General features: G+C 53.2%; 1 protein-coding gene across 4 annotated transcripts in view; it reads right to left on the minus strand.

Moving 5' to 3' along the window:
* Positions 1-16253, minus strand: part of NRP2 (neuropilin 2) — a 90261-nt gene extending 74008 nt beyond the window's left edge. For all 4 annotated transcript variants that reach the window (XM_087732207.1, XM_009462369.2, XM_087732209.1 and 1 more), the window contains exons 1-2: positions 16108-16253; positions 3883-4060 (exon numbers count right to left, since the gene is read on the minus strand). In XM_087732207.1, the coding sequence (XP_087588333.1) occupies positions 3883-4060; positions 16108-16180 (251 nt within the window). In that variant the 5' untranslated portion in view covers positions 16181-16253. The remainder of the gene's footprint in view (positions 1-3882; positions 4061-16107) is intronic.
* Between the last annotated feature and the right edge of the window lie 527 nt (positions 16254-16780).

Raw genomic sequence — 16780 nt, forward strand, 5'->3', positions numbered from 1 at the left:
CTTGGGAGGGAGCTTTTAATGGGCCAAAGAGAAGTGCAGCAGTGGGAGGGAGGCACGAATGGAAAAGGTGGTTACAAATGCAGTGATTCACACAGAGCTGAGGTTTATGACTTGGATTTTCCAAGCAAGCAGTGCAGACACAACAGGGAAATGGCAATTAGGAAGGAGCGGGCAGCTCAGCTACGTGACCATGTGAGCCGGGGGACAGCCACCCCTATTGTACACCTACTGCAAAAGGTTCAGGTCGTTCCTGGGATCACAAATAAACCCTGTCACGCACAAGGCTGCCCAGCTACCGCCATGCCACGTGGAGAGTGGAAACATTTTGCCACAGCAGCAGCAGCGTGCTCTTTTCCACTGGATGCCACGTCCCTGTTCAGAGAGCAGATACCAATGGTGCAGGTCTGTAGTGCCCAAGCAACAGCTGTGCTCAGGGCATGGAGAGGAAGAAACAGCGAGCAGACAGGCTATTACAATTATTTCCGAATAGTTTGGCAGGTCTTTTATTGGAGCATCAAACTTCCCTTTTGGCTCTGCCATTACTGCTGCAGCCCCAAGGCTGCAGGACAGCATGAACAATGGCCCAGGTCCCATAGTCCCTGTCACAGGATGCCCACCCTCCCACAACAGGGATCCCTGCTGTGCTGGTGCACAGAAGCCACAACAGCAGGAAGCGGCCAATTTTCTTAACCTGAAGTGCCTTCCCAAAGTAAGGTGCTTCCCTGGGGCATGGATGAAGCACAGAGAGAAAGAGAGAGAGGGGAATATGTTCCGGGGCTTCAATTACACTAAGTTACTCCTTTCATGATTGGGGGTGGGAGTGCAGTTACTTCTTAATGCAGCTGGATACAGCTGAAAAATAAAAGCCCAGATGTGGCTCCAGAAAAACAATAGCAACAATCAGCACTGAGCAGCCGCCCCTGGCTGCCACCTCCAGGCGTCCAACCCCGGCTGATGCTCCCACCTCCAGACAGGCAGGGCCGGCTGCTGCCGAAGCCGCTCTCCACAGCCAGCTCTGGCTCCGGCGTCCAGGCAGCACCAGGTACGCAGGCCCTTTCCGGCCAGCTGGCCACCGAGGGGAAATCACTGACCTTTCCACAGAGGTCCCCAGGGTGCCAGGCACCGTACAAAACACAGGAGGAAACGCCTCCCGTCCCAAGGGGAAATCTAAAGCAGATACAAGGAAGGCCAGAAAGGACACAGTAAAACTAAAAAGACTTTTGCAGATATTTTTGTGGGCCTTAGAATGGGTTTTAGGAATGTAAATGTTATGCTTTATGAGGGAGAAATTTTAGCCTAATAAGGTAAAACTAAATGTCGAAGGAAGAAGCAAGAGAGGCAGGAGTTACGGCGTTTACCTCTGGCAGCTGGAAGCACAGACCAGCCCCGCTCCCACTCCGATAGCTGCCAGGTAGCAATACCAGAGCAGAGGGAACCTTGTCTGCCCAGAGACAGCGCGCCACAATGGGGTTCATCAGCCTGTCACCTTTAGTGTGAATGTGCTCTATATTAATGATCAGATGTCAAAAGAAGGGCTCTGCCCTGAGACTATATTTCTTTGATGCTGAACTCCTGTTCCTGTTAAGGTTCCCACCTGCAGCTGCAATGAGGGCTTTGCTTCTTCATAAAATACCCTCTGATACTTAGATGATGATATTTATTACTAGATGGTCACCCATTAGTACTGCTTAATGCCCAAGCATTACAGTGTTAATACTTGTCTCCTTCTGGTAGGTCACTTTAAAAAGTCTCCCTCCTATCAGTTTCTTTCAGACAGTGTTTATCATGCACTGTTTTCATTTGTTTGGTTATGCTTCCCATCAAGTACTGGCCACAAAGTTCTTTCAAACCCACTCCTTCGCAGTGCTGGCTCTAGGGAGCAGGCACCCAAAGTCAGCTTGGCTCCCAGCTCATACCTGTGGCCAGCAGAAGCCCAAGTGCACTGTGGATGAACCCTGCTTCACTTGCACACAGGTGGTAGCTGAGAGGATAGAGGTGCAGGCAAAACTTCACTTTCAGGAAAGGCTTGATGTTAATACCTGGTTTCTAGAGAGCAATGTTGCCACAGGAGCTGAACTGAATCAGAGACCCTGACAAACCCTCCACCATTCGTGTCCCACATGGGGGACCAAAACCCTCCAACTCAAACCTTTCTGCTTTAACTAAAGGCTCCCTCATGCACGTACACACAGAAAGGGAAAGGGTGAGACCACATAGCAGCCACTCGGAAGATCTGCCACTGTAAAGCAGAAAGCAGCAAAGGAACATTTCCAGCATCCAGGCAGCCCCTCCAGCACACACCACCTGCAGCTTGGGACCAGACCCTGCTTTCTCACAAGCAGCAAAACATGGCAAAAGTTGTCCAAGGTGCTCAGAGCTACAACTGACAGCTTCCTACACATGGAGGAAAAGCCAGGTGCCTGTGGGGGTTTCTGGCTCGCTGACCAACCTGGCTTTGCTTGCCCAAGACCTTGGAAAGGCAGAAGCTGAAGTCTCCTGCCCAGCACACATTGCCCTGCCCGGTACGTATCACGTAGTCTGTGGACTCTGAATATAGGCCTATAAAGCTTTTCTTACTGTGAATTTGGGGCAACTGCATTAGCTATGGGAAGGCTATACAGTTCAGCCTGTACAAGCAATAATAAAATCTGATAGCAACCATCATTCTCACACATGCTGCCAAAGCCTTGTTGTGTTCATCTATGCCCACATTCAGACTTTACCTTCTCCCCTCTCTAAACACAGGCCTGATCCTGCAAAGTGCTAACCGCCTTGCACACAGTGACTTCAGGGAGAGTTCATGGTGCTTAAAGCCTTATTAGCCTAGGCTTTATCTGTAGGGGGTGATGAGATCCCCAATGACATCAATCAGCACACCTTCATTAGAGTTAGAGGAGCTACGCTGATTTATGGTAGCTGAGGATCCAGCTCTACGCTTCATAACCTTCAGTACATCATCAAACCCATGCTGAATTCTTTGTTCTCCACAGGACTGATTCTACAGCCCCATAAATGCTTTCCATGGCCCTCTGTCCTTTTTGCAAACAGAGTTCCCCTCTCCGTATATAACCTCCTTTTAATCAACAGGACCAGTGTGTCTGGCAAGACTGCTGTGTCAGGCCCGTTTTAGGAGACCCCAAGCTCCTTCACAGCTCAGGCATCCCTGCAGCTAGCTGTGGATTCCAGATTAAACACACAGATTTATAAGTCTGCTGAGACCATGTTATTAACTCAGCCTTTTATGGTGCCCTTTGATGCCGTTAATTATTCTTTACTAGCTGTTAATTGTTTTTCCCGGACATCTAGTTTCCTAGTCCCTTCTTAAAAGAAAAGGGAAAAAAAGCAAACAAACCCAAACCCCCAGTTTACCAAATGCAGCAGAATAAGCACTGTAGAGAGTCAGACCCAGCCCAAATAGCTTGGACCCCCAAGCCCCCAGCCTCACAGGGCCCGAGCCTGGGTCTCCAGCCCTAGCCACACCTCTATGCCGTACCTCTGCCTGGTTACATGCCAGGAAATTGCTCTGCTCTCCCAGCATGGTTTAAAAGGACAGTGAGGCCACTTCAACACCGAGAAAAACAAGCTGCCTTTTAACCAAAGTCAAATTCAGGTTGAAAGTCAGTTAGCTCTTGCTTTTAGGTGATACCAGGCTGAGTTAAGAACCACAAGTTCAATGCAGAGTAGGCTCATCCTATGTGTCCAAAGCAGCATCTTATAACCACGCAGTTGGTAGAGGCACACTTGCCCCTGAAAGGCAACGAGACGCAGCGCTATGGGGGCTCAGGACAATGCTTGGTTTTACGCACAAGGAAGCACAAGGTCCATACCGCTAGGCAAAACGGGAAGAGGAGGTGACTATGTACTATAGAGGAAAACTCTTACTTGCAGTCATGCTTTTCGATTTCAAAGTGAGGGTTGAAGTTGAGGATTATCTTCTGGTTGGATTCAGGGGCATAGATGACCCACTCGCAGTTCTGGTGGGAGGGGTAGTCATTGGGGTACCCCGGGGAGGTGATGTACCCGGCATCCTTGGAGTTCAGGCGGCCCCCACACGGCTGAGCTGCAGAGACATAGAAGGGAACAAGGCATTGAAATGGGTTCTGGGCATCGGCCACGCACAGCCAGTCCCTCCGGGCCACTGCTAGGGGTGGTCTGATAAAGGCCATTCTCCAGGCCGTTGACATCCGTTTGATACTCTAATATTTCACATTAATCTCTGGGCAAGAGCAATTATTCTACACAAGAAACTTACTCCTTTTCCCCTCTACCTCCTGCCACACTTACATACCACATTTCACACAGACCAGAAAAGAGAAATAAATGCTCTTGCCGAGGCAATTACAGAGCCATAAAGTAAGAGACAGATTGATATCCGATCATCTGGAGCCGCCTCATTTTATCCCTCTTTTGCCTCCTTTGCAAGCTGCTCTGTGGCAGTCTCCCACAGCTGCCTTGAGAGACACCAAAATTTGGACGCATATGACCCTTGGTACAGGTGCAGGAGTGGAGAAAGTTTTGCTGGTCCCAAGGAAGGAAGCTGAGGCACGGCAGGGCTGATGGCGAGCCCAGGCCCACCCGCATGGCTGGTGGCAGAGCTGAGGACAGCCCTTCTCGGCTCGCTGTTCTCTCCCCTCCCCAACCCTGCCTGCCCCCACCACCCCATCTCAGCAGATGGGCTCCCGCCTCCTGAAACCTTTCAAGCTAACCCAGCCATTGGAATTGCAGACGTGGATAATCAGCAGTGGTGGTTTTGTGGGGCTAGCCCGCAAATGGCTGGCAGCGGCTGCATGGTGAGTGGAGGAAGCACTCTGAGCTTTGGGTTAGAACAGGCCCTGGAGGGTGATTTCATCTTCAAAAAAACATTTAATCTCATGAACGATGCAAATCAAATTTATTATTGCATTACTTGCTTGGAGGAAAATCTGCATTACAGGGTCATTGATAACGCACTACAAATCCCAGCAAAGTCCCTTTCTCCACAGGGCCCCTATTGCATGCTTCTTACTTCCCCCCCTCCCCTGCCACCACCCCGTTCCAGCACCACGGCCCCACAGGCTGCCACAGCTGCCCCCAGAAGACAGCATTGCCTCTGCACACGCAACAAAATGGGGAAAAAAAAAAAAACAAAACACCACAGCAAAATGGGGGAAAAAAAACCCACAGCAAAATCCTAAGCCCCTTCACAGGGCAGGCTGGCAGGAATACAGGGTGACCCCAGTCCCGTGTTGCAGAAAGGCTTTGCCTCCTTGATGATAAGCAATGGGGTACAACATGGGATACAAACACTAGTGGTTTGTCCCCACTGCAGAGCTGTCCCCACAGCCTCCCCTCAGTCTCGGAGGGCTCCGGTCCTGCAGGAGGATGCAGGTGGACTTTCCCAGGGCCCAGATGTGCACACCTTGTGATGGAGCCTGAGGCGCATCACATGCGCCCAAGGGAGCCGAGGCACAGGAGGAGCATCCCCTGTGGTGCAGGAGAGTAGCCACACGTCCCACACCACATCAGCTCTGCAGGCTGAGGGTCTTCGCGGTGCTCCTCACCGCCCTGGTCCCGAGGGCTGTTCCTGTCCCTCCTGCAGCGGCACTCACTGCAAAGCCCTGGGACTGCCTGGGAAAAGCAAAGCAGTGCAGACTCGTGTGGGCTCAAGCCCACACCGCAGGTCTGGCTCTGTCCCTCTGCCATGGGGTCCACCAGGCCCCAAGGGTGTCCCCTGCCAGGCTGCCACAAGTCTGCCTGCTCTCGGTGGGGACATCTCAGCCCGCCCTCAAACTGTCCTCTTGCCGGAGCCAAGGCGAGCAGCAGGACCCCTCGGCAGCAATGCTTCCTGGAAAAAAGCACTTTGAATAAACAACCTGCTGCCTGCACACTGTCTGCACACTGCCTGCAGAAAATGCACGTGCCCTGTGCGGGAACAAGGGCAACAGGAGGGCCCTTTGTGGGGGAGTGAGGCTTCCTTCACCATGAAAAAGCACCATCTCAGTTTCCCCCGTATTTTTCATGCCCTCTAACACATTCATTCTTCAAAATAACTTTCTTCTCATGTACCCAAAGGCATCTCTGCAGCCTTCCCTTTTTTCTTAAAATAATCCTGTAGCTATCCTGAAAAATACGAGGGGAAAAATCACAACACCGCCACGGAAGAGCTGAGAATACCAAAAAACATCTGGTTTTGTTCCACGGGAGAGCTTGCTCAACACACAAACATTTACAAACCTACGTTCTTGCACAAATCTCTTTTCTCAGCAAGGCATATTTGCCCACGCACGTGTCTATGTGGGTTCGGGGGGGAGAGAGAGAGAAAGAGACATTCACGTGGAAGGAAGAAATTCACGGACTTGTTGACATCAATGTACAAATAGACGTGTAATTCACACTTCACTCATGTACACACTTTCACACCTTCTCATAAAAATTCACACCTCATTTGCACACATGTCCACCCCCTCCAGCAAAGAGAAATATTCAAGCTGCAGATTATTTTTCTTGGAAAGGGCAAAGTCTCGAAGCAATGAAAATACAGTCAATCCTTCCACACCTCGTCATCCCCTCCCCGTCTCTCCAGCTTTCACACACATGCTACCCGCTAGGCTGATACCACCAACATCACCCACCACTCAGAAGTTGCTAGCCCCCTACTCGCGCCGGATACTATGAATACTCTGAGCCGTTGCAACTCAACCAGTTGGAGGTGAACTGCAATGTGAACAGGGGTGTCAGGCTCCAGCTTGCTCTGGCTCTTCCCTGACAAATGAACTCAAGAGCAGAAACCCAGGTTTACCCTGATCTCAAAACCTCTCCCTTGCCCTGCGAGGCCATCGCAGGTCAGCGGGACAGAGCCAAGGAAATCCATGGGCTTGATCCTGATTTCAGGTCAGCTTGGTGCCCAAGTTAAACTGCTGGTGCTGGTGAGGACAGCGAGTGAGAGGGGCTGGAGCCCAGCTCTCTGCAGCTGTGGTCTCTGCAGCAAAACGGGACAAGCAGGCGAAATCACTGAACAGACAGGAGCACCAGCCACATCCCTCAGGTGTTCAGATACCACCAGGAAAATTTCACCATCTTTCTGCAGCAGGAAAAGCCTTCCACCTGCAGGAAAGCTTATCTGTGTCTCTCAGACGAAGAGGTTTTTGTCCTCTCATTCATCCCTCCCCAAAAAGGTCCAGCAAAACGAAGGCGGCTACTTCAGTACACAGCTGCCTTGTCCACGCACAGCACCAGGCCGTGTGGTGGGCAATAGTGTATCAGGGAAACTGGGGCTTCTTAGAGTTATCTGAAGAGGCAAAATGACTTTAATAACTTTGTAATTGTTCCGGCAGGCTTTTTCTGTTTTGATTCACTGGTATCTAGCAGATAAACACCTGCAACAGCAGCAACAAAAAAATCTATCACTGTGCCCACTGATGGGCAAAGGGTTTGCCTCAGCAGACATGCCAACCACTGGCTTTCTGTATAAAATCAGGTCTGTTTTGTACACAGTAGAGGGTCAAGCTTCTACATAAATGTGTCCTTTCAAACTGATTGAATCCACACAAAAATAAAAAAAAAAAAAAAAATATGTGAGTGGCATGGCTACTGCCCAGGCTGTATGCTTTGGAAGCAAGACATGCTCCACAGCTAATGGGCTCTGGCAGCTTTTGCCAGCCCTGAATTCACTTAATAAAATTAAAATTAAATTTTGAAGTATAAGCCAAGTCTGCCAGGTGCGTGGGACATCCCATTGCTCAGTAAGCAAAATGCAGGCGTTGAAAGCAAACTGCTGGGGCCCCTGCCAGCCTGCATGGTGGAGGAGCCAGTGGAGCGCTGAGCCGATGGTGAGGCCACGGGAGAGCAGCCGGGCTCCCCAACAGAGGCTAGACATTGGCACTCCCCAGCAGTGTCAGAGCAGGCTGTGTTCAGGATGGGAAATCCCCAGACCGCCTCATTTGTTAAGGCCCACCACATGACTTATATTATCCCAGCAACCTTCTCCTTGCAGGACCACCCCAACAGGGGAACTACACCAGAGGACAACCACCAAGCCATAGGGATGGGAAAGGAAGACCTGGAGAAGCTCAGGAGGGCAGACTCCTGCAAATGCCGCAGCATACGGCAGGCAACTCCAAAGTTTCCCATGGAGATGGATATCAGCAGCTGAGCTCCTCACCCTTCGTGAGGGGCAGACCCCATTTTCCCTGTGCTGATGTGCTGGAGACATCCAGGCTGATGAAGTCTCCCCCTGCCTCCCCTGGGCTGCAACGAGCAATCATCACTCAGGGGACCCAAAAATAACAGCCAGGCCCCATCATCTTCCACCCACACTTGGGGTTTTTCAGCTCTGCAGCTCATCAGCACACGCTGAAGCCTTAGGCCGGGAGCAGAGCGTTCTCCTACTTGAATTTCCTGCCGATTAAACCCCTCTGGATTTTCCTCACCCCAGGAGAGCAGGGCTCACTGTTATTGTTGGACCTTCAACACAGAAATTAAAGCCAACTCTGCCTGTAACAAAAATAATCATCACCAGAGAGGCCCATTTCACAACAAACACACACACTACAGCCTCTCAGAGCCTGTAGCATCCAGCAGAAAACTATCACATGTTTTGATCTGCTGGGTTCAGTTTACTTTGGGGACGTAATTCAGGGCTGCACACAAAATATAAGGCATTCTTGTTGCCTCAGAGACAAGTAGCACATCAATGTCAGTGCTGCTCGGAAAGAGGAGCCTCCAAGGGCAGCAAAGGAGCAAGGGAGAGAGATCCCGGGAGTCCCCTGGCAGAGGGACGCACTGCCTGGCCTCATCGCTTATTTCTCTTCCTCACCTCAGGCCCTCACAGCCCAGCTCCGCATCCTCATCCCAACACCGCAGATTTCTGCGTCCTGGGATTCAGCACCAGGCAGAGGAGATTTGCCCTGCCAGCCCTCTGACAGTGCAGCAAGATATGGGTCCTGGCATGCACGACCTACGGCTCTCAGAGTTGCTGAACTTGGCACGAGCCCTTGTGCAGCAAACCCCGTGTTTCAGTCCTGCTAGAGCCAAATGGCTCTTCAAGAAGAAAAGTTTTTCAATGTCAACATGCATCCAAGTGCTTTGCCAGACCCTGGCATGGAGGGGAGAAACAGATCTCTTCTGCCAAGGATTCATTACTATTAATGTTCATCCTGCCTCATTCCCCAGGCTCTGGCCCTGAGAATGAGGCTGGCCACAGCTAACGTGGCAGGGGCTCTCATCCCAAACCATACAGCACAACTTTCGCATCACGCAGGAACACAAATGCGAACTCTCAGATTTAAATGATACAGCTTAGCCATTGGCCAAGGAGAGAGACATAGTGCAGAGGAAGCTAATAAGATTAGATATTTTATCCCCAGTAGCATAGATCATTTTAGCAGAAGCGTGTTTGCTTTGGATTGTGAGATAAAGCTTCAAAGGCTTCCTGAACAAATTAATGGACAAACACACCCAAACCACACAAAGCACTTACACGCACGTTCATCCCAGAGCAGTACCCACATCCATGTCTCGAGATATCACACAACCAGGGAAAGTCCCCTGAACATTTCATTGAGGGCCTTTATCAGTTTAACTGAAATTTTACTTAAAAGTAGGGGCACAGCAAAGCAGAATTTAAAGACTGCTTTTGTGATCTGAACTAGGATTTTGTTTGATTCAAAGCATCTCAAGCCTGTCACGAGACAGGCTCATAAAAACACTGTCTGGGCTTAAGCAAGAAAGGAACGCGCCAATCCATCAGTTGAGGAATGCAGCCGTTTGACCACTTCCTAAGGCAACTGGGGAGGGATGCAATATATTCACTTTATAGCGCTGGACAGCAGTGAGAGGGGAACGCTGGAAAGTTCAGCAAATGGAACATTTTAGCTGTGAGCCTTTGTAAAAAGAGATCATTTAAAATTATTTTTAAATAAGAAGGGAGTGTTGGAGGGAGGAAGAGAGAAAAGGAGATTTGGAGATTTCCGATACCTGCACTTTCTTTGCCATGTTAATCCACAGAAGAATTAAGCAGAAACCTGAAATAGAGACTTCAGGCTTCACTGTGGAAAATGAGAGGTCAAATCCTGCATGCAAATCCAGGTAATTTGCTTTGAAATCACTGGAGTTCAGCTGATTTCCACTCCTGTGTTTCTGGATAGCTGCTTTCCAGGGGCTGGCATTGCTTTGTACCACTTGAGTCAGTGGCAACCTTGACCTTTAAATGTTGCCACTCTGGGGTTTTGGTGTTTCCCACCTCACCCCCCCCCCCCCCCCCATGTATCTTTGATGAGATTTTATATCCTGGTTTTACATGGTGCCACCTCCACTAACTTTGTTATTTGTCATCTTATATCACAGGCAAATGCAATTCCAATAGGGCAACCAGCTTAATAGTGTTAGTCTTTATATAGATATGCGTGCACACAATTCTCCTGACTTGCCTGCCAATGTAATCGGTGGGTCTGGAATTACAACTCCTGGCTACTCCGGTAATCATTTAAGAGAGCTTGTGAGTGTGTGCATGCATGTGCAAGGGAGGGGGATAATTGCATATTGAACTTGCAGGAATCATGCCTGTTTCTCCTGCCTCTCTGTTAGGCTCCCAAGTGTTTGAAGTCTCGTGGAAACACACTGCCATCACCCAGGGACAGGTGGCAGCTTCAGGAGACCTTCAAGCTGCAGACTGGGCAGTTTTGGAGGAAACCTCACCAGTACTGCAGGCAGGGAAACGGAGACTCGGGGAAGCTTGAAGGCTCACAGCACAGGCAGAAATAAAGCAGAGGCTTCCCGCATGGCAGCCTGCCACCCTACCTATAGGCTACGCTAGGAAATAATATGAGGATGAAACAATTTGCTGAGCTACCCCTGTGAATGCTACCAGTAACAGGCTGGTTCGAGAGCCATGGAGGAAAAGCAAGAGACATTTCTAATTCCACACATTAAAGAAAGAGCCATGGATTCACCTAGGATTCCTCTCTAAAGAGCTTCAGGCTTGATGAAAGGTGTTCAATGCCTCTGAAATACTAATTAGTATTGTTATTACGACAATTCCAAGAAGAAAAAAAAGCCTATCCCGTCTCTCATCTCCCCCTGCGCCCTCCCAGCTCCCTCACACCTTTTGAGCCCATCTGTCAGGGTCCGTTCTTCACAAAAACTGAATCCTGGCTTTCCCCACTGGGCAATGGCAGTTTATTCCTGCCTCTTCCCAAAGCGGCTGGCAGAGCCTCTCTGAATCCCACACCACCCCTGGCTCAGCCCTCCCTCCCAAGGGCCCTGTTGGAGCCACAGAGCAAAACCCAGTGCCTTGGCAGTGGGCAGCCCCACGGATGGGATGGGACGGGAGGGGAAACAGCCCCTCCAGAGCCACCCAGGGAGAGGCCCCGCTGCAGCTCCCTCCACGCACGCTGCCGAGCGGCAGCGGCTTCAGCCTTTACTACGGCTTGCTCAAATCCAGCTACTGCTGAGCCTCACTGCTAGTGCCGAAGTTATTACACATTCTGGCGAGTGTCTTAAACACATTGTTTCCTGCTGAGCGCATATTCAGTGGTCAAACAGAAAGAGAGGAAAGCAGGAGCAAGCCCGGGGGTGTGCATGAGGGAGAAAGTTGCTGAAGGGCTCTGGGTGCGCAAGGGAGAGCGTAGGGAAGGGAAGGATGCAGCAGTGTGTGCGTGGCAGGCAGCGAGGTGGGGGGGACTGGAGGGGCCTCTGCGTTTAAGAGAAAAAGGTAGATTTGTGTGCTTGTGAAGAGAGAGGAGGAACCAGGGAGATAGTAAGTGTGCGCATATGAGTCTACATACACAAGGGGTTGGGGTTTTCCTCCCTTCTCTCCCCACAGGCATCCCCTAAAAACCAGAGTCCAAAGGACCCTTTCAACAAAACGTAAGCAGAGTGAAAGGACAGTGTCCTTTTGGCTTCACCATCTTCCTAGGAGGGACACACAGAAGAAAGACAGGCATTCAAGCCCCACACAGACAGCACTTCACAGCTAGGGGTGACCCACCAGAACAGCTAGGGCAGATATCTTCCCTTTGTCTCAAATGCACGGGGAGAAATCAGAGCAGGTTTCAAAGACCCCAGTACTTCATTTCTGGGGCCCATTTTCTTTGACACATCAAGTATGAAGACAGAGGAGGAAGCATTCAGACAGAAAATCTCTGCAACCATCCATCCCTGCAAGTAATACTTTGGGCTATTCTGCATGCCAAGTCACTGCTGGTACCCCTTTCCCCAACCTGTTTGGGAAGAGGCTGCCTCACCAAGTCTGTGGTCAGGGCCCAAGCCCTGCAGCATCACCCTAGCTGTCCTCCCCCATGCGATCCGCAGGCACCACTTGCACATAGAAAGGGTTACAGATCCGAGTTGTGATTTCGAGTGTTTGGCCCTGTGCCTGCCGACCTCGTGCTGACAAACCTCTCCTCCGTGTCTACGCTTGTGTCTTTTCACTGCACAGGCATCAAGCCTGGCTCAGGATCCGGCCTTCTGAGATTGCGATTTGGCTCAGGCAGGGAAAAGGCTGACCCTTTGATTCTGAGTATGATTAAAACCATGCTACTGTAGCGCTAAGCCGTGTGCAACACTGCTAGCAACAGCCCTGATTTATGTTGTTGCTAGTATTGCGGTTTCCACCAGGGTGTAGACAGGGATTTCGAAAATAGCCCAGCTACCTCTTTGTCTGTGTGTGTATTATAATTAGAAATGTGTCAAAAGGCTGTTAGAGTGACGGTAGAGCTGGAAACGTTCACACCCGCTTCTGCCCCCACCTCCGTGCCGACACCGTCAGCCCTGGCTTGGGTGTGTGCAGGCACAACAGCTCTCCACACTTCCCGGATTAGACAACTGTATTCCCAAGACCCCATGGGGACGCAGCGATGGTGACTTCACCGTGCAATGGAGAGCAAATTTAGCAGCTTCCAGTTTGCTCTCAGGCTGCTGCAATCTGCCCCCACCATCGTGGCTAAACGCCGACTTTTTCTATTTCGATTTCAGATAGGATCACAGGTCTCAGGTATAGACGATTTATTTTCCTAGCACAGCTGGTCTGTCAGAGGTCATATAATTTGGCAGCAATCCTAGTGCTTAAAAATTAATTTTTCCTTATTAATACAACTGGGGGTCCCACAGGATAGGATCCCAGCCTTATCTGAACCTGACAGCTTCCTAAACCCCATGAAGGATGCTTTCTCCTCTCAGGCTATCTGTGATACAAGGCCAGCATGTCCTGGAGCCCAGTGGCACTGGAGGTTTCTGCTAGGAAACGAACCCACCCGCCTGCCCGGAGTGGCACACTGCTGGGACGGGGAACACTGCCTTCTCCAGCCCAGCAAAGCAGGTTGCTTTCTCATTTTAACCTTCTAAGCCATGCACAAGGTACCAAACACCGAGTAAATACTGGGAAGGGGGCTAGGGGGTAGAAGGAGCAGGGCAGGGAGATGCTAAGCACCTCCGTAGAGCCCCCGGGACCAGTACGCCTGCCTGTCACTCCGGACACCACACGCCATGCTTTTTCTGTGGCAGGAAAGTTAGGAAAACAAAATGCAGCATCCTAACCTGGGTCAGAGCCCCCACTGAGCTTGTATCAGTTGTTTTCAGTGATGCTCCTGACAACTGTCTGATTCCTAGGCTAAAAAAGCTTTTGTTCCCAGTAAGAGCCAAGTTAACAGCACAACGGGCAAAAGGCATTTCACTCAACGCTTGCGTGGGTGTGTGTGTGTGTGCACGTGTTTGTATGTGTGCGGCCGTGTGCCTGCTTGGCAGCAATTTGTTTTGGTCCCCCTCCCCACCTTGCTACATCTCCTAAGTCATTACTAAAAATACCAGCTTTTAAGCAAACTATTTGGAAGGCTTCAAGAGTGAGCTTTGCTTGGAGCTGCATAACATCGTCTGAACAGCTCAGTACTTGGGTCACTCAAATCTGCTACTTTCTTACTTGATTGTTTTTTACAGGAAGATGAAAAACACAGTCATCCAGCCTTCAGATTTATCTTCCAGGGTCTCCCACCCACTCCCCTCCATGGTTATCTCAGGGTTTGCTTGGCTACATACAAATTGGCAGCTGCACTGTTTATCTCTTACTGTAGAAATATTGCATGAGGGTTTTTTCCATGTGGATTATCATATTATTGTCTATTAAAAACATCTCCCCTCTCTACTAACCTCCCTTAGGGAACCTTAAGAGGGACTTTCATAATGGGGGAAGGCTTTCAGATACACCAGACTGAAACATAAATCCATCTACCTCTGGCATGTTTTTCGTACTAGGCTGGCTAATTTACTGGAGCTGAGCATAGCCTGATGGAGGTTTGCGTCCTGTTAGCCCATACCTTTGCTCACTGGGCTAGCAATAAAGTCATTTGGCTGGGTTTGCAGCACAACAACGTCTCAGCAAACAGCCGCCGGTGTCGGCCACAGGGAGACAACTTCCTCGCTGGCTCCAACACCATGTGATGCTCTGCTTAGCCGGGAAAACCCCGCGTTCAAATAAACATTTCTTACAGCGACTGAATGGCCTCAGAGACACGGCTGGCTCATAAAACCCTTCCCGGCTAGAACACCCGATGCGGAGCCCACTCGAGGATAGAAGGAGGTGCACGCACAGACACAGGCACACGCGGGGGCTCGGCAGCCGCAGGGATGGCAGCCAGGCTGGCCAGCGCACCCGCGGGAGCCAGCCTCGGGTTACAGCCCGATCTGCCTCAGCACAGTTCCCGCTCCGGGAGACCAGGCACTGCCCATGCAACGGGGACCATCTGAAAAGACTGTTGCACTCGGCAGGGGCCTCCCAGGACTTCGCCCTTTCTCTTCACCCCATCGAGTACCAAGTCGTTTTTTTCCCATTTGAACAAAAGATGGGTTTTTTTTTTTTTTTCTTTCCTTTATAACCATAAGGAAGGAGGCGATGCCAAGCGGCAACTGAATGTACACGGAGCGTGTTTGCCGGGAACGTCTGTGCTTCGCTGCTGCAGAAGAGGGACTTTCTCAGGCAGCAGGGACTCTGCCGCTTCCCTTTCCAAGAGGGAGCTGGTGGCCATGCCGCCCCGGGGCCGGGGAAGGCAGGGACCCACGCACGCACACGGCGCCTCGCCACCTAACGCTGCCCGGGTCAGACGGCGGCTCCGGACCCCGCGTCCCCCCGGGCTGTCTGAGGCGCGTCCCGGGGCCCCGGCTAACGGGAAGGGAAACCCACAGCTCCGCAGCTGATGGCTTGGCACCGCCGTCCTGCCAGGCGGTTCCTGGGCTGCTGACCGCAGAAGGGGCCCCAAGAGAGCGGCGGGCGGCTGGGTGAGGCATATCCTTCTCCAGGGACTGCTCCGGGGGGTCCCTGCTGCCCCCGTTAGCCAGGCCCGAAGCCAATGGCCGGGGAGCACAGGGCCCAGCCTCAGCCCGCCCTTGCCCCCTCTCCTGTCCCCAAGCCAAAGCAACGCAAGCACCGGGGCTTCATCCCAGCGCCTCCTGACAGCCCAGCCTAGCTCTTCAGCGAAGACCAGAAAAAACACACTCGCGCCCCAAAACCTGCCACGAACCCGCCAGGTCCCGGGACACCCCGGCGTTTGCAAAGTAAGCGCGGGTCCCGCACGTACGGCGGGCAGGCTTTCCCGGGGGCTGGCCGCAGGGTGCCTCCACCGCCGCGAAGCCTCGCCCGCTCCCCGCGCCGCCCTGCACGGCTCCCGGCCGCCTGCTCCCTGCCAGGTGATCTTGATTTCTCACCTAAAGTTTCCCCAGGTTGCGACCGGGCACGGGGCCGCGGGCACCCGGATGCGGGTGTCCGGGATGCGGCCGGTCCCTATCGCTTCCCTTCCCTTCCCTTCCCCGGGCTCTCCCCCAAAACCAGCACGCAACTTTCCAATGCGGCTCCGTCCCTTCGTGCCGGGCGGCGGGAGCTGCGCGGCTGCACCCGCTGCGCGCCTCGCCGGGGGGGCTGCGCCATCCCCGCCCCGCCACCAACGAACCCCCCCTAAACCCGGACCGCGAGAGCTGCGCGGCGCCGCCGATCCCTCGTATATTCCCTGCGCGATGCCCGAGGCCGGGCAGAGCCTCCCTGCGTGCGCCCGGGACCGCGGCCGGGCACCCGAAAGTTGGGCGGGCGGGGAGGGCGCCCTCGCCCACGCGCGGCCGGGGGCAGCCCCCGCCCGGGGGGCGCCTTACCTGTCTCCGCCGTGCCTCCGGAGCCGGGCAAGCACAGCCCTAGAAATCCCCACGCGAGAAGAAACGTATCCATCCTTCGGAAGAAATTAGAAAAAAAAAAAAAAAACCAAAAAAAAAAACCCCGAACAAACCAACACCCGAGGCTGCGGGGCCGGGCTTCGCCTCCTGCCCCGGGCGCGCCGCGCCCCGCGTGGGCGCCCCAGTGGCGAGCGGCTCCGGCGGGGCTCAGCGGGGGGCGGCGGCGGCCTCCCCCGGGCCGGGGCCGCGGGGCGGGCGGTGCCGGCGGAGCGCCTCTCCCCTAGGGCGACCCGCGGGGCCGGCGCCTCGGCATCCCCCGGGGCGCGGCGGCTGCGGTGCGGGCTGGGGCGCCGTCTGCGCCTCCTCTCCCTCCCCGCCGGCGCCTCGCAGCCTTTTCAGGCAGGGCGGCATGTGGCTGTCAGCGCCCCGCGCCGGCGCCGCCCCCCGCGCCCCCCGCCCGCCCGCGCCCCGCCCCGCCGGGCCGCGCCCCGCCCCGCCCCGCCCCGCCCCGCCCGCGGCCGCGCGGAGGAGCGGAGGCTCCCGCCGCGCCGGGGCCGGGGGGGGGGGGGGGGGAGGCGCGGAGCGGCTCCGCGGTGCGCGGGGCCGGGGCCCTCCGCGGCCGTGCCGCCGCCCGGGCCCTTCCCCGAGCGCTGCC

The sequence above is a fragment of the Nipponia nippon genome, unplaced genomic scaffold (assembly GCF_047370975.1).
Source record: "Nipponia nippon isolate SJK-2023a ecotype South Korea unplaced genomic scaffold, ASM4737097v1 scaffold_5, whole genome shotgun sequence".
Lineage (NCBI taxonomy): Eukaryota > Metazoa > Chordata > Aves > Pelecaniformes > Threskiornithidae > Nipponia > Nipponia nippon.